The 26849-nt window shown below is 41.9% G+C and overlaps 5 protein-coding genes across 7 annotated transcripts; 3 read left to right on the forward strand and 2 right to left on the reverse strand.

Moving 5' to 3' along the window:
* The first annotated feature begins 490 nt into the window (after window positions 1-490).
* On the forward strand, window positions 491-2450 carry LOC115483113 (protein regulator of cytokinesis 1-like). Its single transcript, XM_030224277.1, has one exon. It carries the CDS (start codon window positions 577-579, stop codon window positions 2413-2415), a length of 1839 nt encoding a protein of 612 aa, XP_030080137.1. The 5' UTR covers window positions 491-576; the 3' UTR covers window positions 2416-2450.
* Window positions 2451-2704: 254 nt separating this feature from the next.
* LOC111602844 (replication protein A 14 kDa subunit A) lies at window positions 2705-3203 on the forward strand. The gene is made up of 2 exons (XM_023320156.2): window positions 2705-3018; window positions 3083-3203. The coding sequence occupies exons 1-2, from the start codon at window positions 2779-2781 to the stop codon at window positions 3182-3184; spliced, it is 342 nt and encodes a 113-aa protein (XP_023175924.1). The 5' UTR covers window positions 2705-2778; the 3' UTR covers window positions 3185-3203.
* Window positions 3204-3227: 24 nt separating this feature from the next.
* Window positions 3228-6585, reverse strand: LOC111602842 (ATP-binding cassette sub-family F member 1). Its single transcript, XM_023320154.2, has 3 exons — window positions 6319-6585; window positions 5051-6259; window positions 3228-4983 (listed from the first exon to the last, which is right to left on the reverse strand). Exons 2-3 carry the CDS (start codon window positions 6219-6221, stop codon window positions 3365-3367), a joined length of 2790 nt encoding a protein of 929 aa, XP_023175922.1. The 5' UTR covers window positions 6222-6259; window positions 6319-6585; the 3' UTR covers window positions 3228-3364.
* A 95-nt stretch (window positions 6586-6680) lies between these two features.
* Window positions 6681-11823, forward strand: LOC111602843 (neuronal PAS domain-containing protein 2). Its single transcript, XM_023320155.2, has 2 exons — window positions 6681-8865; window positions 9828-11823. Exons 1-2 carry the CDS (start codon window positions 7513-7515, stop codon window positions 11082-11084), a joined length of 2610 nt encoding a protein of 869 aa, XP_023175923.2. The 5' UTR covers window positions 6681-7512; the 3' UTR covers window positions 11085-11823.
* Window positions 11824-13989: 2166 nt separating this feature from the next.
* On the reverse strand, window positions 13990-20446 carry LOC111602813 (DNA-binding protein Ewg). 3 transcript variants are annotated; one of them, XM_023320113.2, is made up of 7 exons: window positions 19463-20446; window positions 19154-19372; window positions 18691-18914; window positions 18309-18597; window positions 17081-17206; window positions 16879-17014; window positions 15699-16814 (listed from the first exon to the last, which is right to left on the reverse strand). In XM_023320113.2, exons 1-7 carry the CDS (start codon window positions 20147-20149, stop codon window positions 15943-15945), a joined length of 2553 nt encoding a protein of 850 aa, XP_023175881.2. In that variant the 5' UTR covers window positions 20150-20446; the 3' UTR covers window positions 15699-15942. The 3 variants fall into 3 exon arrangements, with proteins under 3 accessions (XP_023175880.1, XP_023175881.2, XP_023175879.2); XM_023320112.2 differs by lacking the exons at window positions 18309-18597; window positions 18691-18914 and adding an exon at window positions 13990-14360 and having other exon boundaries at window positions 16693-16814; XM_023320111.2 differs by lacking the exons at window positions 18309-18597; window positions 18691-18914.
* Window positions 20447-26849: the final 6403 nt, after the last annotated feature.

The raw sequence follows: 26849 nt of genomic DNA on the forward strand, positions 1-26849 counted from the left end.
CATCTCTAGATCAAAAGCAGTATTTAAAAGTTTGAAAGTTGGCAGCGCCATTCAGTTATGAAAGACATACGAATTTTTAAATACTGAAGTCACGTTTGTTGGATATATTTAGACAGTTGACAACAAATTAATTCATAGTTCTTATTTTCCTTAAGTAGAACACAATTTGCAGCTCTCGATAGCAACATTTTTCGATTGCACAAGGAAATGACTCCGTTTCCAGACCATCACATTTTCTATAGGTACGCGAAAATACTGTGTATAGTATAATGGAATTTATTATTAACTTAAAATAGCTAGGAAATGTCAATAAACGTTAGCAATTTTAAAATAAGTCCAACAAACATGGACTATCCATGCCTCAGTATTTAATAATATAATGGGTCAAATAACTGAACGGCGCTACCAACTTTTAAACTATAAAATACTGCTTTGGGTTTAGGAAATGGTATTTTTCAAATGTGGCAACGTCAATTTGTGTGTTTAAATTTACCGAAATATTCAATTGAAGTTGGCGTCCATTTTAGACAGTTTTTTGTTAATTCCTATAAAAATTACAACTTAAAATATGTAAACATGGCCAAACGGCCATTACCGAAGTCAACGATTATGACTATTACTAGTGATCATGTCGATCGTCTATTTAACAAGTGGACAAATATGTTTGATGAGAAATACTGTCTGGAATTGATGGATAAATTGGGAGACCGCGTGAAGAATTTCTATTGCGACTTGCTTACAGAATCAAATGAGAAAGAGCAGGTAATTCAGGAAGATATTAATACTCTGCGAGAGGAGGCCTCCGATATCCGTCGTCTGCTGCATAAAAACTTAGATATTGGCGAAAAACCGGAGGAAATGCCGCTTGACGTCTGGCTGCAAACGTTGGACAAAAGCATTGAGTACTTGCGGGAGGAATTATGTAAACGTCGTGCCGAGATCTGCGGGCTGCTTCTGCAGCAAGATCAGCTGTGCGAAGAACTAGGTGAGTCTCCGCTAGTACTTATTGTGGATCCACTGCCCAGGCCGGAGGAAATGTCGTCATTTTGTAAGCACCTCGAGCAGTTGCGCGAAGTGCGCGAGCGCCGAATGGAAGAACTGTTCCAGCTACAAAATCAAATCAAGCAGGACATGAAGCTACTGTCAATAATGCCGAACACAGCTGCAGAGGAGCACTTGCTTAGTCAGGCGAACCAGCATCTGACTCCTAATATCTTGGAGAAGCTTAGACTCATGCAGAAGGAGTTTGCAGCACAGGTTCAGGAAATGCGGGAACAGATCGACGATATGCGCGGGAAGATATATGAGCTGTGGGAGCGTCTGCAAGAGTCAGACGAATATGTAATGAATAGAGTGCGTAAAGCCGATGAGTATACACAGTCAACATTTGATGTGTTGCGCGAGGAACTGCAGCGGTGCCAGGCGCTGCGTCGTAAGAACCTGAAGACTTTCATCGAGCAACTGCGTTTAGAGATCAAGAAGTGGTGGGACTTGACCTTGAAGTCAGAGCAGGAGCGAAAACGTTTTACAAACTTAAAAGAGCAATGCAGCGAGGAATTGTTGGAGCTTCATGAACTCGAGCTGGATGATTTGAAAAGCTTTTACAATAGCAACAAAGAGATATTTGAGCTGTTTGCCAGTCGGTCCGAGTTCTGGGTCAGAATGGAGGCTCTCGAGGCGAAGGCCAACGATCCTAATCGGTTTAACAATCGTGGTGGGCAGCTCCTTAAGGAGGAACGCGAACGGAAGGCAATTGGAACCAAGTTGCCGAAGATTGAGCAACAGATTACAGAATTAGTTAAAGCATATGAAATACGTAATCAGTGTCCGTTTCTGGTCCATGGTGAAAATATACTGGAGCGTATGGAAAAAGATTGGGTTCGGCTTCGTCAGGGCAAAGAGCAACACAGCACCGTTCGAAAACAGGGAGGTACAGCTTCAACCAACGGCAAGATCTTGCCACCTGCTTCAGCAGGATCTACAGGTTCTCAAACTACCTTGACCCTGAGCCATATGTCGGCAATGTCGAGTTCAACGATGTCGTTGCAGAAGACTCTATCAAATTTGCAGTTATCTACCATGGTTCGTACCACAGCAAAAACCCCAAGCAGTTTGAAGAAGAGAAAATTATCATCTGGAAATGAGCACGTAGTGCAGACTCCAAATGCCAAGCGGAGTCTAATGAAATCGATGAGAGACTTGAAAACATCACCGGTCGCGCGTAAACCTTTGTCAGGGCAAGTGTCTGTTCAACAGAAATCGAAGGTAAAAGTCAAGAAGTTTATTGTAATGGGAAGCTTGGTAAAGCGCGGCATGAACCAGAATGCCAAAAACAAACGTGACAAATTTCTGAAACCAACCATTTGTATATATCCTCCGTCCAGTGATGATGAGGATCCTATTAGACATTATTAGATTGTGAAATTGTGATTTAATCACTACATTTAGTCCTTCCTAAGTTTAAAAAGATTATATTTTTGCGATTTGTTTTTAATAAAATTACTTTACATAAAAAATTAAGAAAATTTATGCACGCATATACATATGTAGTGCAAGGTCTAAATGCTCTAAGAGGTACTAAACTTTTGAATGGTGGATTTTTTGTTGGGAAATTCCTCGATTAAAAAAAGCTATCGATATACAATCGATATTTTTCTTAGCAATTAGTTCTTTAGCTCGATTGTTTCGCGCAATTTTTTTGTTGAACGCATTTACATTTGCTGAAGGTTCGCAATTTGTTCAATCAGTATTACTACTTAAAATTTTTTTGTTAAAAAAATGAATACACCATTTGAATCGCGCACTCTTGTTAATGGCGGTATGCTAAAACAGTTTACCGGCCAATCTGTGAGCATTATGGTGCGCGTCGAGAGCGTGGCCGGGACAACATTATTGGCCGCCAGCACAGATAACCAAAAGCTGCGGATCAATCTGCCCAGCGAACTGGACGCTGCTCAAGGCTCCTGGGTGGAGGTGATTGGCATTCCAAGCGCCGGCGACACCATACGGGCGAAAGAGGTAAAAAAAATTATATATTGCTACAGATGATAAGTTTTTCGCTAATATTTCAATTTAATCGCAGATCATCGAATTCGGCGGAGAAAATATAGACTTCGATGTGGACAGCTACAATACGATGACTCAGCTGCTGAACAACGTTCAGCAGTTCTATCGATATGGGTAATTAGGAACTGCCCAACTAAATTTAAATCCATAAATAAGAGTTATTTTGCAAAAAATTCAACATTGCGTGTTTGCTTTATTGGGATTTGGTGGCCCACACATATATATATGTATAAAAAGGCTATCTAGTGAAGTAATCTGCAACAGCCAAAGAGAAGGAGACAAATTCATATTGTGTAGGCTATTGCAGCACAGCCGCATTGGCCACTACGCTCGGATTGTTGACCACCTCGCCGAGGGAGTCGAGCACCTCCTTGCGATAGTCGTCGAATTCGCCATCGATCTCGTTAATTGTCTGATCTTCAATGACGTAGAGTGTGCAGCCCGTTTCGCGTATGAGACGCTCGTCGTGAGAGACAATGATGACGCCGCCCTCGTACTCATTGATGGCTTCGGCCAAGGCATCAATCGATTCGATATCTAGATTGTTGGTCGGCTCATCGAGAATGAGCACGTCGGGCGCGCTAAGGCACAGTTCGGCGAGAGCGACACGAGCCTTCTGGCCGCCGGAAAGATCCTTCATTTTGATGGTATGCGCATGGCTGACCAAGCCAAAGGAGCCCAGCGCTTTGCGTGCCTTCTCATGGGGTAAATTGAACAGACGCTGCAGATATTCAGCTGCCGATTCCTCAGCTGTCAAATGCTCGCCCGAATGCTGATCAAAGCGTCCCACATGCAAGCGATGATTCTTACGCTGTTCGCCCTCTTGCGGCTCCAGTTCGCCCAGGAGCAGCTTGAGAAATGTGGATTTGCCCACACCATTGGGACCCACAATGGCAACGCGACTGGTCAGATCAATGCCGAAATCGGCTTTCACAAACAAAGGCTTGTGGCCTTCGAACGCGAACGTCACGTTGTGAACACCCAGAATCGGCGGCTGTAGCTGTGAGGGCTCGGGAAAACGAAATTTGACAATATATTCCTTGGGCCGGGCCAGCAGCTCTTGCGGACCTTCGTCCTCGTCCTGTTTCTGCTGCTTGGTTTTGTTCTTTTCCTGTTTGCGTGTGAGCGTTTCCTTTTGCTTCTTCTCGGCTGCCTTTTTCGACTGTCCGTGCGCCTTGAGCTCACGGAGTCGCTTTTCTTGCTTCTCATATTCCTTGATCATTTCACGTCGCTTCTGCACGTACATTTTCTTAAACATGGAATAGTTGCCCTTGTAGTACTGCAGCTTCTTCTGGTCCAGATGGATGATTTCGTTGCATACGTTGTCCAAGAAGCTCTGGTCGTGAGACACGATCAACAGCGTCTTCTTCCAGCCTTGCAAATAGTTGTCCAGCCAAATAACCGCATTCAAGTCCAAATGATTTGTCGGTTCATCGAGCATCAACAGCGTTGGCTCCAAATACAGAGCACGTGCCAGAGAAACACGCATTCGCCAACCGCCAGAGAATTTGTTTGTGGGTCGATCTTGCATCTCCTTGCTAAAGCCCAGACCAGCCAAGATACGACGTGCTCTTGCCTCCGCTGAATAGGCACCAATTGCCTTTAGCTCGGCAAATGTGTCGTTCAACTCTTCCTGGACGCTCAGATCTCCAGCGGCAAATTGCTTTTCCAGCTCGTCGGCCTTCTTCAGCATCTCGGTGCGCTTCACATCGGCATCCAGTATGGTAAGAATAGCTGTCTTATCGGTGGCAACCACCTCTTGTTCGCACAGCAACACATCGATGTTCGGCGGTATGGCAAATGCGCGTGAGGCTATGTGCCGGAGCAGAGTGGTCTTACCGTGTCCGTTGGGACCCACCAGGCCGTAGCGACGTCCATGGGCAATCAGCAGATTGGCATTCACAAACAAATCATTTCCTGAACAAAGCAAAAAGAGAGAGGCCGATTTATGTAAGAGTTACACCAAGTTGTGAAATTATCTTACCTTTAGCCGATATCGTGAAATTCTCAATTTTGATATCTACTGCATGCTCGAGGGCCGCCTGTTGACCAGCGCTCTTCTGCACTTGGGACATGGTAAAATTGTTATCCAGATCCGAGTGACCGGCGCCGCCCTTTTTCGTCATAAGCTCCATTTGGCGTTCGTATTCCTGTTGTTTCTTATGTTTCTTTTTCTCCTTATGCGACATTTTCTTCTCTTTGTCTTTGGATTCGCCAATCGCTTCCGATGACTCTTCGGACTTCGGAGTGATCGCCGCCTCCTCAGACTCCGCCTCCGGTTCTGGCACTGGCGCTGGCTGTTCCGTTACAATTTCTGCTAGCTTGATTGCCGCAACCTTTTCACTCAGTTTCGTCTCTGATTCCACCTTTGGCTTCGCATCCCCAACTTGGTTTTCGGATAAAAGGCTGGCGTCATTATCGTCGTCGTCGTTGTCACTCAATTCGAATTTATTTTTGTTCTGGCTCTTAGACTTCTTTGCTGCTGGTTTGACCGCTTTAACTTCTGGCTCATCATCTAGATCTTCTAGGGCATCCTCATTCTCGTCCAAATCGTCTTCCTCATCCTCGCTCATCGCAAATTTATTCTTCTGTTGCTTTTGCTTCTTTTTCGATTTCTTGGCTGCCGGTTTGGCTATAGCTACCGTCGGCTCTTCCTCATCGTCTTCTTCAATTTCATCATCATCCTCATTATTATCATCATCATCATCACTAAAGCCATCATTTCCCTTCTTTTTATTGTTCTTTTTACTTTTCTTGCTGTGCTGTTGCTGTTGTTTCTTGGAAGCTGGCTTTGCAACGGGCGTCGTTTCCTCATCAGAGCCATCGAGATCAGGCGTTGATACTGACTTCACTGGTTTGTCATCATCACTCCAATCGTCGTTTTTCTTGCCTTTCTTCCCCTTTTTGGCAGCTTTTTTCTGCTGCTGTTTGCTCTGCGAAGACTTTATGCTTTCCAGATCATCGACATCGTTATTGGACAACTTGCTGGCAGCTAGGGATTCATTATCGCTGGACTCGCCGCCGCCACCGCCAGCACGTTTTCCCTTTTTACCCTTTTTGGTCGCATGTTTCTTTTCGTTGACACTAACTTTCTCTGGCTGTTCCTCCTCCTCTTCATCGAAGCGTTCTTTCTTCTTGCCTTTGGCCTTGGACATGTCGTGTTGGGTGCTAGGTATTGGGTGCAGTGGGTGACCTGTTGTTAAATTAAGTAGATATATTCAGAATTCAATGAAGATAAATTTGATGATTTACGTTTGCGTTGTTCGTGCTGCTGTTGCTAATGCTGCTGCGGCGGCGGCTTTCACGTGCACAGCTGGCAAATGTGCCAAGTGTGTGGAGCTAGAGAAAGAGGAAGAGTCAAACACGATGATTTGGTGTGCGTGTGTGTGTGTTTTGTGTGTTCATTGGAATTATTATCGGAATCGTGATGTCATCGTTTTGAGCTGGTTCGCCCTAGCTAGAACGTATCTATCCTATGACGCGTTTTTAAAATTTCGTGTTAAAGATTTTTAAAGTATTTACAGTATATATATGTTTACTTGTAAGTTGTAAAAAAAACAATTTACATACATGACATTAAACAAATACTTAGCTTGCTGCATTCAGACGGAACTATTTGAGCTGTTATGTCGTTGAGTCCGATAAGATTGCATACATATCGATATATCGATACATTATTATTTTTTTGCCACAATTGTCGCCGAGCTACATAATTGTTTAATAAACAATTAATCACTAATATAAACAAAATAGTGCAAATAGTGCGTGCGATATTCTAAGTAATTGTACATTCTTTCCATTGATACGCTTCCCACTCGTCCACATCTTGCGGGAAGACCAACAATAACAAAAACAACAACGAAAACAATAATAACAACAAAAACAAGAGAGCCAAAGCCACAACGCAAAGGAGATTGAGATTCGCAACGCAATCAAAAAAAAATTCCATAAAACGGAATATAACATACGCTGCCTAAGTGTGTGTGTGTGTGTGTAGAGAGAAAGAGGAAGGGGGCCGCGCGTATAGCCCAAAGGTGGTTAACAGCAGCAGTAGCAAGAGAAGCAGCAGCAACAATAACAACAACACGACAAGCGAGACCTTGAAAACTTTAAAGAAATAGCAACAAAAAAACTCAAATTTTTAACGAAAAACGCAAACAGTGCCGAGCGCAGAGAGGCAACGGCAACGGCCGCAAAGTTATGGAGAGTGACAATTTTCCGCAACGCGCCAATTAACAATAATAATAATAAAAGTAATAATAATACATCCTAAAGCACCAAATGCATGGAGAGCAGCGAATTCGAATTCGAATTCGGAAGCCGTGAACACGTAAACGTAAACGTAAGAATCAGAATCAAAACAAGCTAACGATTTACACCCATAACAATAGCAGCGCCCACACACACACACATACACACAAAAATTCATAAACACTCACACACACGATGGCAGCAGTAGTTGCAGCCACAGCGAATGGCGGCAGCGGCTGCGTCGCAGTTATGACAGCAGCCGCCGCCGCCGCCGCTGCCGTCACAGACAGTGAGACAAACGACGGAAGCGGCGCATCGAATGGACGAGAAGCGCGTAATCTAGCCGAGAAACAACGGCGGGATAAGCTTAATGCCAGCATACAGGAGCTGGCCACCATGGTGCCGCATGCAGCCGAATCGACACGCCGATTGGATAAGACAGCCGTGCTACGCTTTGCCACGCACGGACTCCGGCTGCAATACATCTTTGGCAAATCGGCAACGCGACGCCGACGCAGGCTGAATGTAAAAGCAGCCGGCGGAGCTGGACCTGGCGCTAGTGTCGGAGGAGGCAATGGCAACGCTATCAGCGCTGGCGATACACCGCAGCTAACGGATACGCTGATGCAGTTGCTCGACAGCTTCTTTCTGACGCTCACATGCAACGGGCAGATTGTGCTTGTGTCGGGCAGCGTGGAGCAGCTGCTCGGGCACTGCCAGTCGGATTTGTATGGCCAGAATCTGCTGCAGATAACCCATCCTGATGATCAGGCGCTGTTGCGTCAACAGCTAATACCGCGTGACATCGAGACGCTCTTTTATCAGCAGCGCCAATGCCAACGGCAACGCCAACGCCAACAGCACACGCAGTCGCAGTCAGCCAGCGATGAAGACGATGATGATGATGACGATGATGGCGGGGGCGGCGCCGGCGGCGGCGACGATGACGATGAAATGGAACAGCTAGACCAGGACCTAGAGCGAACACGAACACGCACACCCAGCCCCCAAACAATCGCCCATATGGCGGCCATCGATGAGCGTCTGCGCGCCGATCGACGCTGCTTCACGATTCGGATCGCCCGCGCCTCGACCCGTGCTGAAGCCACGCGTCACTATGAGATGGTCAAAATCGATGGTTGCTTTCGTCGCAGCGACTCGTCGGTGACGGGTGGCGCGGCCGCCAACTATCCAATCGTATCGCAGCTGATAAGGCGCTCACGTAATAATAATATGCTAGTAGCCGCCGCCGCTGCCGCCGCAGCAGCAACAGCAACAAATGCAACAGCAGCAGCAACGACATTAGTAGCACCCTGCCTGCCGCAACACGATGCCATTGCGCAGGCAGCGCTGCATGGGATCAGTGGCAACGACATCGTCCTGGTGGCCATGGCGCGAGTGATGCGCGAGGATTCCACCTGCCTGAGCCTCATGTGCCGCCAGCCGGAGCCGTATCAGCTGGAATACCGCACGCGGCATCTCATCGACGGCAGCATCATCGACTGTGATCAGCGCATTGGCATCGTGGCGGGCTATATGAAGGATGAGGTGAGTGACACATGACATATGAATCTAATCTACACTAATCAACAGCATTAATGAGGTTGATTAAATACTTATAGGCAACATTCTACAGGTCTTGCAGTATAGTTTACAGAGAGAGAGAGGGAGAGAGAGGGGGGAGTGAGAGGCAGCGAGCTAGAGCAAGAAAGAGAGGGAGAGAGCGCTAAAGCAAGAAAGATTGAACATTATCTTTAAGATAAACCAGCTCTACAAAAACTTAAAACTAAAGAAATAAAGGTATATCATTCAGAGAGTAACAGAGAGAGAAAGAGAGACAGAGATAGATATATAGAAAGAGATAGATATATAGAAAGAGATAGATATATAGAAAGAGAGACAGACAGATAGAGCGCCAAATGTAGCGCGAAACAACAAACAAAACAAAGCAAGAGTCAGAGAGAATGATCCTCACATAACTTAAATTTAAAGAGCCATAAAAAGTAAGGAATTATATATAATTTAATGTGAGAGAAAAAGATAGATAAAAAAAGAGAGAGAGAGAGGCAGCACAACTTCAAGTTAGACAAGGCTAAATAGGGCAAGAATAGCTACAGTTTCTAGGCAACCGATTGATCAGATGAGAGTGGTCAGAAAAATGTAGATAAGCAAAGTTAGAAAGATAAAAAATAGAAATAAATTTATTTATGTACAAATTCAAAGAAAACTTCAGATTAATTGTCATATTGATGAGAATTGCATAGAAGAGCAGTACTAGAGAATGTACGACAAAAGGCGCATGACAAATAGATTCAGCTAGACTTTCTGACTATATAGCCTAGATATAGTTAGTAACTGTACTTTTGCCAGAGCCAGAGATTTGCTAGTCGTCGTCATCGTCGTTGCGCTTTAAGCTGCTATTAACAATTTATTGCGCATTCGCTTAAAACTCTTCAAACGAATATTAATGTATTTTGTTGTTGTTGTTGTTGTTTGTTTACTTGTTTCAGGTGCGGAACTTGAGCCCGTTCAGCTTTATGCATTTGGACGATGTACGCTGGGTGATTGTGGCATTGAGGCAGATGTATGACTGCAACAGCGACTATGGCGAGAGCTGCTATCGGCTGCTGTCGCGGAACGGACACTTTATATACCTGCAGACGAAGGGCTTCCTGGAGATCGACAAGAACAGCAACAAGGTGCACTCGTTTCTGTGCGTCAACACGCTGCTGGATGAGCAGGCCGGCAAGCAGAAGGTGCAGGAGATGAAGAACAAATTCTCGACGATCATCAAGGCCAATATACCCACGCATACCAGTCCCGATCTGCCGGCGTCCAGAGCGCCACAGCAGCTGGAACGCATTGTGCTCTATTTGATTGAAAACCTACAGAAGAGCGCAAATGGCGGCACTGCCAATGGCAGTGCAGATACCAATGGCAATGGCCATGCTGATGTACACATGGATGCCATGGATGATATATGCTGTAGCAGCAGCTCGCCCGCCTCCAGCCATGCGACGGGCGCATTCGATGAGCAGGCGCCATCGCCCGCACCGCTGGCACTTGTGCCGCCTGCGCCGGGTCATGTCAAGCATTCAATATCCAAGTCAGTGAATGTGGTGAATGTGACGTCGGCGCGGAATCTGCAGTACCAGCAGCAGAAGCAGCAGCGGGAGCAGCAACTGGAGCTGAAACAGGAGCAGAAGCAGCAGGAGCGCAGCGCTGCGACTGGCGGCGTCATACGCCAGCTAAGCATTAGTCTGAGTGAGAGCTCCACGCTGTCGCCGGCTAGTGCCAGCAGCTTAGAGCTGCCGGATGATGCCAATAGCAACACCTCCCCCCCGCCAGCAGCACGCGCCAGTGTGCTGCAGAGGCTAATGACGACGACGACGCCGACGACGCCCAAAGTGGCGGCAGTTGAAGCTCCGTTGCCGCCGGCGCAGCTGCGAGCAGCGCTGTCCCATACGCTGCGCAGCCTGGACACAAAGCTGACGACAATAGGCGAGGAGGTGCAGCAGCAGAAACAGCAGCAACAACAGTGCAGCGCACTGCCGCCCAAATACGAGCGGCAAATGGATGCCATATTGCTGGAGCACCAGAAGCAGAAGCAGCTGCTGGTCAACATTAAAAGCGAGTACGATGCGGTCCATCATCAGACGGTTTCAGTGATAACCAAACAGACGACGGCGGCAACAACAACAGCAGCAGCAGCAGCAGCAGCGTCCAGTGAGAGCAACAGCAGCAGCAGGAGCAACAGCAGTCAATAGTGGAGATTGAAATGTGGTGGCCAGTGCGCCGCAATGGATGATTAGCTACAATCTTTAATTTATTTAGTCTAAATAGCTCAGTATTCAGTGCACGGCTGAAGCTTTAGCTATCCCCTTCCTTAACCCTCTAGCACGCTCCCAACACTGCAGCATCCAGATCCCATTTAAAGACCCAGTGCGATCAGAGTACAAAATCATATATATTGTTTTAAGCAAAATTTACTCACTAACTATTAACATGTTTTTTAACAAAAAACTGAAAAACTGAAAACCGAAAACTGAAAAACAAAAACAAACAAAGCTAAATTAGCACAGCAAAAGGCAAATAGCGATGAGTACAGAGGCTTAAAGAAGAGCAGAGAGCAGCGAGATTTTAGCTATATTGTATAATGTTATAACTGAACAATAATCAACAAGAAAACAACAAAAACAACAATAACCAAAACTATCGAAACAACAATTCAATTGCGAATGCCTCATTAATTAATACTCAATTATATAATACAATAGTTGTTATTCAATTACAAATCCGTCAGGCGGCACTGGAGTTTTTCTCCGCTGAGCACTGAGCTATAGGGCGCGCGCACACACACACACAGAGTTTATTTTTGCGAGGTTAGTCTGAAACGTTGCGGAGGATAGAAATTTATTTATTTATATATAGTTTTTGGATATTTTGAAGACCATTATCGCTGTATGTATGTATCTACGTATACGTTAATTTAATACGGCTTGTGTATATATATATATTATTGCTGAGAAGACAACACCCCCCCCCCCCCCCCCCCCCCCCCCCCCCCCTGCAGCCAAGCACAGCCTCCACCAAGTTCTGTTCAGTTTCGTTAAACATTGTTTGCGCTCGACTCGATTTCCAATACGATTTCGACTTCCGATTCGCGGCTCGAAGTCGCCTTTTGTGTGTTCGGTTTGCCTTATCAGTTAGCACATTTTTTAGCGAAATTTTTGTGTAGCTATTATTAAACATAATTAATTATTAGTATTTTATATAATTTTTTTTTTGTAAATTTGTTTTCCTTCAGTTTGTTTTATATATATATTTTTTTTTGTTTGTTGCGTAGCTTAATTTTTTAACTGTAATTTAAGAAATTTGTGAAATTTTGTTTGATTTTCTTATTTTTTATTAATCGAGTTGTGCTCTTAAAACACTTTTGGGTTATACATGCATAATACATATAAAATATATATATATAAATACATATATATATATATATATATTTATATATATAATTATATATATATATAATTATATATATATATAAAGAAATATTTTGTGTTCTTTCTTGCGTTTGTTGTCTAGACTTTTTGTACAATTTAATTTTTAAAAAACCAATAATATTGATAATAATGCGTTACAAATGTTAGCAATTAAACACATAGCCTGTAATCTATTAATAAACAACAATAATTCATAATGAACGCGTAACGTTAATAATAAAATGAACAATAATACGTTGCTCTTCTTCTTCCTTTTAAATTATAAAACAATTTTTTAATTAAAAAGAAATTTAAGTGGAATTTTTTATTTAGGGAAAGTTGTAAGTATTACAGCACTATTTATCAATAAACGTATTTAAAATAAATTTTTTTCAGCGCAAAAATGTATTTGTGAAGCGAGGAACCCGAGTTTCCCTCAAAATGTAGCGATTTGATATTCATCATTTTGTTGGTATACAGAAAACTGTGAATTAAAAAAAAAAAGCGTTGACAAATTATATTTTGATATAATATATTCTTTGTTTCAAAATACCTAAATAAAAATAAAACTTTGAGAGTTTTCTAAACGAGTTAACTATGGTTTCCATCATTCTATAGTCGATTTCGCCTGAATCCAACGCCTAAGAATTTTTCAGTGTAGATTGTGACTGTGAGAGACAGATATGAATATACGAAACCAGCTGTTGAGGCTGATCTAGAAGAATAAATGTATATATGATTTATACAGTGCCGCTCAGCTGAAGAGGCTTGGGTTTTTTAAAAGCTCTTCAGCTAAAGTTACGATTTTAATTAAATAAATATATATTAGTTAGGATAAAGAGAAGTTTCTGCCATGCACATTTGCTGAGCCGGACATACAGTATATACGCATATACATATATAATATATATATGCCTTATTTATATACATATATATACGTTGAAATAATTGGCACAATTGTGTTTACATTTTGTATACATTTTATTAATTTATTAATAATTAATAATTAAATTTAAAGTGATGCATTTTGTATACATTGCATTGGGTTTCTCTGTTTTTGGCCTAAGATGAATTATAATTTTGTTTTGTTTTGTTTTTTAATTTAAATTGGTTTTTTTTTAAATTTAACTTTATGACTAGTTAATGCATAGACGCAAATGAGAATTGATTTTTAGTAAAGCGCATAACATACGTACAAGTAACTCGGCATAATTCTTATATAAATGTTAAATATATATATATATATATACATATATATATATATATATATATATATATATATATATGTGTATAGGTATATGAGTACATTAGGTGCGGCGCCCTTTGCTAGTGGCTCGCAAAAAACGGTTTATTTAGAATTTGGAGTTTTCTCCATTGATTTGAATTTAACTATTTTGCGTTTTATTTTTCTTTTTAAAAACTAAGTGAGTTCCAAAAAAAATTGTTTAAATTTAACGCGATCTTCAATTATTATGCTATGCGAAGACATTCTCAACTGTTTGTACAGCATAAAAACTAAAAATATATAATTTAAAAAAAAAATAAATAAATATATATGTATAAAGTTTAAGTATATACTGACTAGAATCGACAAATTTGATTGCAGATCGATACAAATAAACAATGGCAAATGTAACGAATATTCAAATGAGAATTGCTTTTGTTGACTTCTTTGTTTTAGCAACACCTTTCAGGTACTTCTAAAATATTTTCGTTTATGCGTCGTGAATATAAATAAACATTCGAGTAACTAGAAATATACATAAATTTATATAGATCGATTGTAATCATATCAAAAAATGAGTGTATTAGTGTATGGTTCCATGATCAATCTTGATTGACAGCAGCTCGATGCCAAATTGTCTATTGCTCCATTATGATTGTATCCTCAGCCTTGACATTGCCCGAATTGATCGCCTCCATGGCCTTGCTCAGCAGTGTGGCATCCTTCAGGCTGACCACCTGCACGAGCTGCGGCTCCTGGCCGGGTCCGCCCTGTATCATCATCTGATGCATGCCAGGCGAAACGGTTATAGTCTCCAATTGATCGCCATTTTCCACCTGTCAAAGAAGAGTTAATCAATCAATCAATCAAAAATATACATCAATCAAATATCAAATATATAAATGTATGTATGCTTCAACTTATCTATAAATTACTCATGATGTTGACTTCGTTTCGAAAATAAATTTATCAAAAAAAAACATTTAAATACTTACTTAAAAATCAAGCAATAAAAAAAGTTAACAAATTTCTTGATGAGCTGCTAAAAAAAGAAAAATTATACAAGAAATTAATATTTGTCTGTGTGAGTTTTTTTTATAAAAAAATATATGTGTACAATTGATAAATAAATAAAAAATCATAATTATAAAATCACAACAACAAAGAATTTATTCAATAATTTTGTTTGATTTTTCGTTCACGTTTGCTCTGCGCTTCAATCGCAGTTTTTGTTTTGTATTTTGTTTACACATAACTAAAATTTGCTCTAAAACAATTATAATAATAATAATAATAATAATAAACATAATCAGTAATAAAAACACAATAATAAGCATAATAATAATAATGATAATAAAACATAAAATTAATGTATGCACATAAAAATTTTTGGCCACATGACTCATATTATTAATTATATTCACAATAATCTATATATATATATATATATATATATTTCAATATTTTTTAAAACTTTAATTTAAATTTTCTTTTCTTCTTTTTTTTTTGATTATTTGCTACATTTTGAATGCAAAATTGGCTACGTTGGACGATTTCAACAATATATGACTAAATATATATTTTTTTTGGTTTGTTTTTCAATTTTGATTAGTTCACAGTAATAGTATTAACATAATAGCATTCAAATTCCCTGTTTGCTAAATCCAACTACTTAAATTAAATTTAAAAAAACACTAATCAAATATTTGCATATTTTCAATAGATTGCACAAAAAAAAGAACAAAAACTAAGAACTTAAAAAGTAAAACAAAATCAAATTATTTAAATCAATTGTGTTAACTAAATACGTTAATATTTGGCTTGTGTTTCGATTACATTTAAAAAAGAGAAGAATATTAATTAATTTTTTTTTCAATTATTATTCTGTGTTTTAGGAACTTGGCAATTCAATTTAAACTTATTCGCGATTTTTTTTTTAACTTTTTGGTTTCAGTGCTTCAATTAAAAACAAATTTTTGGCTCAATTTAAATTCAATTTTAGGGGGGGGGGGGGTGGTGCTTGTTTAGCGACGGTTGATTAACTATGTTTACTTATCGATTATGCTATGTATCGATTACTAAGGCAAATTTATCGCACTTTTCATGTGTTTGTTGGTTCGATTTTGTTTTTGGTATTTGTCGGCATTCACAATTCTTTGCATTTGTATATATGTATGTAAGTGTATGTGTGTGTGTGTATTGTATATACAGCAGTGTGTGTGTGTGTGTGTGTGCATTAGTTAAAATGTAAGTAAAAATGGCAAGTGTTGTGTTTGTATTTGTGTGTGTGTGTGTGTGCACGCAGCGCCGTTTGACTAGATTTGATACGTGCAATGGTAACTAGCATAAAAATTGATGGAAGTAGGCGAATGTTGGCGTGGGCGTGGCAAGTATGTGCATATGGCTGCTTAAAGTCTACTACTCCAAATGCTCTAATTTAATGGTCTTAGCCGGCAGCGGCAGCTGCACCTGTAGTGCTGCGCCGCCGCTTGCATTTGTCAGACTGGCGCTGTCCACACAGCGTATGGTCGACGCCTCAGCGGCAGCAGCAGCAGCAGCACCAGGAACCGTTATATCGCTCGTTTTGCTTTTGCGCAAAGTTAGTTTACTGGTGTTGTTATTGTTGTTGTTGTTGTTGCTGCTGCTGCTGCTGCCGCCACCGCTGTTGTTCAGCTTGCGTCGTTTTTGCGCTGCTGTGCGTCGTGACGCGTTTTGTACTTGACGCCGCTGCGCAGTCGACGTCGCTGGCGCCGTCAGCACTATGGGCAACGTCATTTTAATGTTATTATTGCTATTGCTACTGCTACTGCCGCTACTGTTGTTATTGTTAGTAAGCATGCTATTGTTATTGTTATTGCTGAGATTTAAGCTAGCGGCAGCATTCAAATTGCTGCTGCCGGCGCTGCCGCTGCCTGGACTAGCGGCCCAATAGAAGCGAGTGCCAGGCGGCGCTTGCAATGTCAGCGCCGGCTGCTGTCCGGTACTTGACGTTGTCGTTGCCGCTGCGACGCCAGCGCCGCTGCCAGCGAGACGACGGCCTAGCATGGCGCCCGCGTTGATCACTGAGATGCCTAGCAGCGATGTAGGCGCAGCAGCAGTTGATGCGCTGCCGCTACCGTTATTGTTGTTGTTGTTGGTGTTGCTGTTTGATGTGTTGCTGTTATCTACCTGCATGGGGGCCAGGCACACGGTGCCATCGCTATTCGTCTGCAGCTGCTGCATGTTGGCCATCACCGACTGATACATGGAGACGGGCACCGATATAACGTTGCTCACTGACACCGGATAGCCTGCGAATGGATTACAAAATGAAGTCAATGCTTGCCAACACTCAGCAATTCCATTGGCACTTACCCTGCCCATCCTCGGTGGTAATAAAGATTTGACCATCCTGCGCCTCGGTCAGATCGACGGTCATATTATCATGACCATTCACATCGGCGAGACTTTGTACCGTTTGTATGGTGGCGCCGCCTTCGCCTTGATGCAGCTGCAATGTTAGTTAACAGCAGAACGATGAGCAATGTTATCTAACAGAATCATGACCTGGACTTACCGTTGCCACGCCTTGAACCTGAGCTGTTGTGCCATCGGGCAGCGTTATGATCGGATTGTTGGGGTCCACCTGTATGAGAGAGACGGTGCCATCGGCGTTCTGCGACAGAACAGTCTGTGTCGTGTACTGTTAAGTAGAATGTTAAGAGCATGTTAATAAACGGTATTATGCTAAGGCAGCAACCAGCAAAAACAAAATAGGACAAACAAATATAATGGAAATTAGAAAACACAAGAAAAATTCATAACAAAAATTCAATGCAATGCGATAAAAATTAATGATGTATGCAAATTATTATTAATAATATTTTTTTTTTGTGTTTCGTGTTGTGTGTGTCTCGAGCTGCTGTTGTGTGGTGTATTTACATGTTGTGTGTGTGTGGATGTTTGTAGCTTGGGCGCATGACATGAAAAATCAAAATAAAATTCAGCTGCAAATGAGAAAACAACAAAAAGGAAAAATATTGCATAAAAAGTAATACAAAAAAATAATAATTAAGCTTTTGTTAAACAATTAATCAAACCATTGAGTTAAACATATATGCTCACATTTAATATAGTCAAACAAATCAATAACAATATTCAAATTGAAAACAAATTTATAACAATTCAAAAAAAATATATATAAATATAAATTTGCAGAGCTTGAGCATTATGCAGGACATTTCTAGATTTTGGTTGATAAAATAATTAAGAGAGCTGAAGATACTTGACTTGCTACACAAAATTGTGGAATTATGCTTGGAAAGTGGCTTAAAATCTTTTTTTTTTATAAGTTTTAACTCATTAAATTTTAATCTTAATTTTAATTGAAATAATTGAATTTTAATTGAAGTTCTGTAACTTTTCTAAATATATATAAATTATATTTCAAATATAAATTTAATCATTGATTCCCTATTGGAATTTTCCTGCGCGCTAATCTAGCCAAAAGTCTTAGCGGATTTTCTACTTTTTTCCTATTGGATTTTCGTACAATTTCTTAATTTATGAATTTTCAATTTGCCCTAAATTCTTAACAAGATCAGTCTCATTATAGCATCTAGTTCTTCAGAATTTCTCCTTTGGATACAGGTAAATGATAACGTAAAGAGATTATTGAATTTTCGATCGGCTCGGCTTCGATCGAATCGTCGTGCATAATGCCCAAATTCAAGCGGCTGGATTAGGGTTTGAAGATTGAAGATTGAATCTAGTTTAGTTACAAGTTCAGAGAGATTAGTACGAACATCAACGTCGCTCAGCGTTATGGGCTCGATGCAAACTTGGGCATTGGCTATCTGTTGGGCGGTTACGGTCTGAGCTGCATTCGATTGCTGCTGCTGCTGCTGCTGTTGCTGCTGCTGTGCAGCTGCGGCAGCCGCCTGTGCCGCTGCCGCCGCTTGGGATGCACTTACAGCGGCCGCCGTTGTCGGCACAGCCGTCGCCGTGGCCGTGCCGCTCGCCGTTGTTAACTGAATTGTTTGTGGCTGTGCCTGGCTGACGGCTTGGATGTGCACTGTGGTCGTATTGTTGTTGCTGGTTGTGTGTATATGTTGCTGCTGCTGTTGGTGATGCTGGTGCTGCTGCTGCTGCTGTTGTTGCTGCTGGTGGTGATGCTGTTGCTGCTGCTGCTGCTGATGATGATGATGTTGCTGTTGCTGCTGCTGTGGCGCTGGCGCCTGGCATATCTCGATCTTAGTCGATGCTGGCAATGTGGCTGTTGTGGTCACATGCTGATTGTTCGTGCTTTGTATGATCGTTGGAGCTGGCGTATTCGATTGGGCTGTGTGCGTTGTGATCACTGTGCCAGCGCTGTTGATCTTCACCACGTTCACCTGCTGTGGCTGCAGTTGCTGTTGTCGTCGTCATCGTCGTGGTTGTTGTTGTTGTTGTGGTTAGTTGTGTGATTGAATGAAGTGTGTGTGTGTGAGCATGTGTGTATTAGTTAGGAACGCGAAATGGTTGGGCATAAATGCAATGGAATACCGAGTTATATTATTTGTTATTCTCATCTCTCATCTCTCATCTCTCATCTCTCTCTCTCTTTTGATAGAGAGGCAGAGAGCAATTGGAGAGATTTGTGGGTACTCACTTGGCTGGTGGTTTGGTTGGTGGCCGGCGTCACCGTTTGCACCGTTTGTATGGTGGGCGTATTGGATAGCTGCTCCATGTCCTCGTCCTCGTCGCCGGACTGCGAGATGAGCGCGTTCACCTTGTCCTCGTCATCGGCGAATGTCGGCAGCAGATCCTCGCGTCCATGATATTTATAGCAATTGATCACAATCTTGCGCAGCGCATGGGTCCAGCTGATCTGTGGTCATTTAGATAATGGGGAGGGAGGGCGATTAATAAGACACAATTCAGCATTTTGGGGCGGCTGTTGAACACCCACCCCACCCACCTTCTGCTTGTCATCCTCCGAGCGGGCATCCATGCGCACATTCGCCCAAGGCAGCTCCTTGGGCCACCACGGCGGCCGTGTCGACTCTCTGCCCCAGCCCGGCTTGCCACGTCCCGTCGAATACTTGAGCATGAGCGGTATGAATGCGCGCAGCTGCGCCTGCGTCATCTTCTCCACGGGCGTCGGTATGCCGTCGATTACCAAGCCGGGCAGCTCGAACAGCGACGGATCCTCTTGCGGCGGCGGCGGCGCCTGCTGGGCCAACGCATTATCCAGCTCATCCATCACAATGTTCTTCAGATTGCGCAGCACATCCTCCAGCGGCTTGGCTCCGAACACCTTGTAGCTGGTGTTCGGCTTGCCCGGCGTCGCCACCAGCACCACCGCCTGCTTGCCCACGCGGCCCGTGAACTCGTAGATGATGCCGCGCAGCTTGCGCAGCAGACGATTCTGTTGGCGCTTGCGCACCGATGGATTCGTTTCGAAGCAGTGCGGACGCTTGCGCTTCTTTGAGCTGGCAATGGCGGCGGCCGCCGCCACGCCCACCGGACCAGCAGCCGCCAGCTGAAGCGCCACATCGTCGTTGCCCAATGTATTGAGATCGCCATCATATAAGCTGCCCTCGCTGCTAATCAAATCATCGTCCTCGTCATCTGTCGGCAGACTCTGCATATCATCGTCGAGCATCTCGATTTTGTAGGTGGTGCCATTGCTCTGGCCGCCGGACGACGACTGGGCCTGCGAGCTATTGCTGGTGGTTGTGATTGTGGTCACATTCAGGCCGCCGCTGCCGGAGCTATTGCTGCCATTGCCAGTGGTAACAATTGTGTTGCCCGTGACGGTGGCGCCACCGCTGACGCTGCTGACGACCACATTGCCCGCACTCCTTTGGCTGCCAGCCGGCGCCACAACCAGCCGATAGCTTGTGGTTGCCAGCTTGGTGGCTGTGGCACGTGGTGCTGGTGGTTGCTGGTTCTCCTGGTGCTGCTACAGCTGCTTCCCTCTATCAATGCGTTCTCGGCTCTCAATCTACGTCTCCCTACTCGCATGCGCAGTGTGTTTTCTTTTCCGGTCTTTCGTTGTCTTCTGTGGCTGAAGCAAGCGAAGAAAGAGGAAGTTAATATTGGATAAGTCAGAGACAGTTCCTTTTTATTGAGGAAAACATTTCTGCGTTCATATCTTCGACTGGGTTACTCGTTTACCGAGTGAGAAGAGTCTATTAGTTTTGAGCAATGCCCGCCTGGGCAGCGAGAGGAATATTGCTCTCTATATATAGAGAGGAAGAGAAGGGAGTACACTTATATACTACAGCTTAGCCTCGTGTTATAGAGTTCGGATTAAGATAGCAAATCGGTGCTTGGAATATATACAAATAAAAATATTGATCTATATATATCTACATTATATAGCTAAATTTATGTATATATAAGCCATGTGAGGATGCGACAGCTCGATAGAAACTAATCAACAATTTTAGAGCTAGCAAAGCGAAGCTGTTCTACTCTATAGCCATAGACCTAAACAAGGGTAAACCTTCATCAAGGCGGTATTCAAAACCTAAAAAGTGCATTTTATTATAACGAATTTCAATATATAGATAGGTTAAAGAAATTCATTTGACAAATGAAATCAACTGATAAATGCCCTTTTTAGCTATGCAAATTTTGACATTGTTTCTATGCGCATGGCAAGTGGTGTGCGACGCACAGCGGAACTGGACGACAAAATTGAAAACAAAAATACAAAACAATTAACTGATAAGCAATGAGTGATTCAGGTCAAAAGCGCGCATGCGCAACATTTGAGAACAAAAAAATGTCAAAAAAAAACCTATGTGCGCTATATACATATGAATAAGCACAAAACTGAACAAGGAATGAAATGGAATGGAACGCATTCAAATATGGATATTCGTGTAGACAAACTAAAAAATAAAATATAACATTCTTAAATAAATTTATTTTATTTAGTTCTCTCTCAGCGAAAGCTCTAATAACGAACTATGTACTTATAATAATAATTATAAAAACTTTTCTGAAATGCTTGAAAAATTTAAATATTTTTTGTTGATGAAGGTTGATAAGAGATAAGAGAGCGAAATCGAAATATATATTTTTGTATACAGATATGTAATTAAAAAACAAGCCAAGGGATGCCCCGAACTTTTACCAAAGACATCAACAACAAAAGACAGCAAAAATCTAGTTAATTGATAAGCTCTACTCGCTAGACAACCCCTAAGCTGAGTTGTCCGTCTTTTCTTATAAGTTTCCAGTTCTAGCTGGTATTCCAATTGGAGTAACATATGGGTAAATATATCGAACTCTAAACAAAATGGTTTGCCAAATGCATATTTTCATATCCTTCTTCCCTCTCTCTCTCTCTTTCCAGCTCAGCTTTTTTCATTTTGTTCTTTATAACTTTTATAAATGGAGTCAACAACGCGCAGACTCAGCAGGTTCGACTACTAAAATACAGTTAATATATATATGTAACAACATATGTATATGCAAAAATCACTCATATATGTATATACATACATACATACACACAGTATATAGTTTCAATATGTTAGCGGCCGCTGCACGTGCGCGTTGAGTTTTTTTGCTATGGTTTTTTTTTTTTTTACAAAGTTTGCAATTTTTGGTTTTTGTATAACAAAAATGTATATAAAATATATTTAAATTGTATAATGCTTGCCTTTTGCTGATTTTCGATTTTCACGCACTACACCACACATATAAACACAGACACACACAAAATTTTGGAACAGTAAAAAAATATGAATAAAAACAATTGGCTGGTTTGCTGTATTGGTTTTGTTCAAGTTTTCGAATAGAATTAAAACCGAAATTGAATTCGAAGCCGAAATAGAGTACAAATTGTAAACGCACCGCACAACGGGTAAACAGAATATGATTACAGTTACAGTTCGAGTTGAAGTTTATTGTTATTGTTGGCAGTTGTATATCTTTGGGTTGGCGTTGCTACTGCCGCTGGCGCTGGCGTTGGCGCTGTCTCTGCTGCTGAAACTGCTATGCGGTTGCTCTGCGCTGCGCTGCCTTTTCCGCCTGCCCAGTTGAAGTTCTATTTGCGTTTGCTCAGACGACGTTGAGGGCGACGGCGACGACGCGGCGCACACTGACAATATAGTGGAAGAAGAGCGAAGCAAACAGCTAGAGAGAGACGAGCAGCGAGCAGTGAGCGACCACACTGCGCCAAACCACCCCACGGATTGACGCCGTGTGCATGCATTTACATTTTCGGCGACTGCGACGGCGATGAGGGCAGCGACGACGCAGACGGCGGCGTCGACGCAGTTAAAAATCAATACTGCGCCCATGCGTCGACTTTGTCGCTTTGCGACGCGTGAGACGGCAACCAACAGCCAAACAGAGCGTGCGACAGAGATGACCATACAGTAAGCTCTGCCTATGTATATGTGTGTCTCTGTGCCATGTTCTGTTCGCTCTGTTCTGTTTTTTTTTTTTGCATTTACTATGTATATGTTTTTTGTGTTTGTGTCAGATGTGAGCATTCAAAAGCTTTCCAAAAGCTGCTGTTGACAGGTCAAAAGCTGTCACTTGCATGCGTACCCAGCCTAACACCCATCCACCCGCTAACATATTTTAGACGATTGAACAGAGACAGCTATATATTCAAATATGTGTGCATGTGAATCAGACGTTATCTGTGTTGTCGGTTCGGTGTGTGTATATGCATGTATGTATGTACATGTGTTTGCATGTGAGACGTTGGCAAAAAAGGGCTGCGCAGCTACCCCCAAAAGCGAATCAAAAACATCCCCCATGCAAGCACTGTCCTCAACAGCAGCAGCTAAAAAAAACAACAACAACAGCGCACGCAAACGCATTGCGCTTGGGCAATAATCGTGAAGTTTTACGCTGCTATCGACGCTGACGCTGTTATACTACACATTATGGCCATATGGCTACGGGTTACGCATGCACTGCTTGCACCACCCACCACCAACACCATCACCACTACCCTTGTTATAGCCCCCCTGTCACATTGCTGATAATAACAAAAACAACAACAGCTACTGGGGTATGCGGGGTTGATGCGGTAAGCTCGTTTCACTTGCGCGTGCCAGGCAGACAGTTGGCCTAACGCAACAGTGCTGGGCATAAAAAATGTGTTACCTATAGATTAGCATGACGATATATTAGAAAAATGTTTAACTTTAATGTGAATAGTTTTTTTTTTCAGATTTCGAATAGTAAAAACAATTTTTCCTGAATACCAAATACAAAATTTAATTTAATAAATTTAGCAGATCGGAGACCTACCCTATATCAAAGTATTACATTCCAACATTTCAGATTTGGTAACTATGAATTTTTGGTTTTAGATATAAAAAAAAATTGGTTGTATCGTAAATAAGTGCATAAAAACAAAACAACTTGATTTGACTGAGAAAAATATTTTATGTTTTTCTATCTATGTGTGCGCATTTTTATTGCTGCCACTGTCTTTCGTTCGAGTTTTTTGTTGTTGAGTGGTGCGTGCGCAATGTTCCGTTCGCTTTAAGTTTTTCGTTCATTAATATGTTTGTGTGTGTGTGTAAAAACTGCGCAAAGTTTGGTTAAATGCGCTGAGAAGCATGCTACAACGTTTAATGCAGCAGCAGTTAAAGCCACGCGCACATACACACGCAGTTAATTGTGTGAGTGTGACCAGCATTGCGTAAAGATAAACGCTCCAAATGCGCCAGCGCACATTTTAAATATATAGCAAATACATTTTCGTCAATTATAATTTCAACTATTTTCTAATGTTGAACAAAAAAAAAAAAAAAAAAAAAAAAACAAAGTGCATGCTACATGTGGCAAATAGCCAGGCAAAATTCGCAAAAAACAACATAGAAAAATACATACATATGTACATTCGTGCGAGGGTCACACTTGACGCCTGCGCTTTGGCCACATTTTTTATTCTTTTCTATTATCGTGTAGGCTATTTATATTGCAATGACAAAAGAGTAAGGCGGCTAGCTCGCTCTTGCTATTGTTTATTTTTATTTCACTATTTTACCATATTCTTTATGTATTCTTATTGTCGCTGCTTTCAGCGAGTTGCGCGTAACTGTTTGTGATTGTTAGTGCATGCGCCCGCCGCCTAGAATCTATTCTTAATGCATGCATATGTATCTGTACGTGTATACATATGTCTGTGTGTGCATATCTCCCACTGCGTCAGCGCGCTCACCATTCACATATACTCACGTACACACGCGCACATTATAAATAATCGATAGCTATTGTTTTGCCTGCTCTCTCGCTGTTGTAGCACTCTTTCTCTCGTTCGCTCTCACTTGAGTCATTTGTACGTGTGTGTGTGTACTTAACGTCTACAATAACAATAAGGCGATAAAGTGATGACAGAAAAATAAAATGAAATATACGAATAACAACAACAAAGCTAAGTTACGCATGCGGCGGACGCGGCTGCGGCAACAGCGACGGCGCACACTAATATACAGAGCCGAAAAACAAAGGCAAATGGCTAACGCATGCCCGTGTTAAAGTAAAACAAAACAGCAAATTCCAATTGGAACTGTACTCGTTTCCAGTTTTTCTGTTTAGCTTTTTCGAGACACCCCCACCTCACCAATCAGAGACTTGTACTCAGCTGTAAACAGTGGTGTCCAATACAAAGTACACAGTAAGCACTATCGGTTGCTACGGCTGCTGTGTGTATCTGCCCTTCAATTCAAGGGTGGGCTGTGCCCAACAACCCCCATGCTCACATACACACAGAGACACATGCAGGCGTACACTTGTATGCCTAGGCAAAGAAATTCGAATTGGAATTGAAATAGAACGAGTAAGAATTGATGAAGAGAAATAAGAACAGTAAATGAGAGAAGATGCAAACATCCAACAAGAAAACTGAAAATTACACATACGCCATGTAAGCTCGTTCTCGTTCCAAGCTTTTGCTATGTGCATTTCCCATGGAATTGCTATTATCTATATGTATATAAACGAACATAAACATGAAGCTACATAACCGAAAAGCAAAAGAGCTAAAATATTAAAAAAAAAAAACGTTGCGCAGGGAACGGCGCATGTTTGAATTACGGACACTCGCAGTAGGAATTGATAATATGGCTACAGCGCCGCTGCCAATGGTGGCTAGATCCAACAACAAGAATAACAACAACAATAATAGCTCTGAATGTCTGTACACATTTACCGTTAGAAATAAGAAAGGCTCCAACGGATTATCTAACAAAATTGTCTGCACACACGCATACACACATCTATCTGTATGCCTGTATCCACATATTTATATAAAGCGCGACGCCATTTTGTGCAAAAGCCCCTGTCATATTCAATTAAGTTGTACACACAAATTAACTAAAATACCGTGCAAATTTAAATAGCGAAATGATGTTTTTTGTTTGAGTCAATTGGATTTTGCGTGAAAAACTTTTTGCGTACTGCGGCTGTCTGCTCTGAAACTTTTGCGTTGCCCTGCGCGTGCACAAAACACACACATACAGACGTACGCTGGCAAGCTTTCGTCTATATTAATATACACACACTTATATAAATACATACGTACATTCATATATATCTGTGTGCAGTTCGCTGGCGCGGAGCAGGCCCAGTGCGAAATTGCAGTGGAAAATCGAAAATTCTTCACGTCTGCGTCGCGCTCGCACAAACACATACACACACAGATGTAAATATAGATATATATATATGTATTTGGTATCGCTATATTGCACATCGAAACGTGTAAACTGGTACGCACCTGCGTGTAAAATGTATTTTCAATCCGTTGTTCTACAAACATCCAAAGTTAGTTTTTCTATTGATAACATACACATTTGCATTCGTGCTGTATATGTATACATTAGTACACACATACATACATTCAGGCACGCACGCACACACTCAACGATTGGCAACTGACAACAAAAAATATACACACACGCGCGTTAGGAGTCGCGTTCTCGACGCCGCCGCCAACGTTGTTGTGGATATTGCTTATTGGTCGCCGCTGCCGCTGCGTCGTCAAGATTTATAATCACAGCGGCATTTTACATTTGCGCACTGCTGTTGCGTCCGTTTTTTGTACTTATTCTTTTGTTTTATATATACATATATGTAATTTTTGTTCTAGCTCTAGGAGCCTGTGCTGCACAATCGATGCCGTTGCTCGAAACTATCGATGATTCTGTAAAATGGTCAAGATTTTTTTGCATTGTGGAGCCAAACTGTTAAGTGAGGAGTAGTTCTATAAAAATCAGGAGCAAAACTGTTACAGCACAGGGGTGAAATCAACAATAATTTGAGCGCGGTAATTTAAAAAGTTTCTTTCCAATTAAATTAATTTAATTTAATTTAAATTAATT

This window comes from Drosophila hydei, unplaced genomic scaffold (genome assembly GCF_003285905.1).
Source record: "Drosophila hydei strain 15085-1641.00,03,60 unplaced genomic scaffold, DhydRS2 tig00000444-arrow-arrow-pilon, whole genome shotgun sequence".
NCBI classification, from domain to species: domain Eukaryota; kingdom Metazoa; phylum Arthropoda; class Insecta; order Diptera; family Drosophilidae; genus Drosophila; species Drosophila hydei.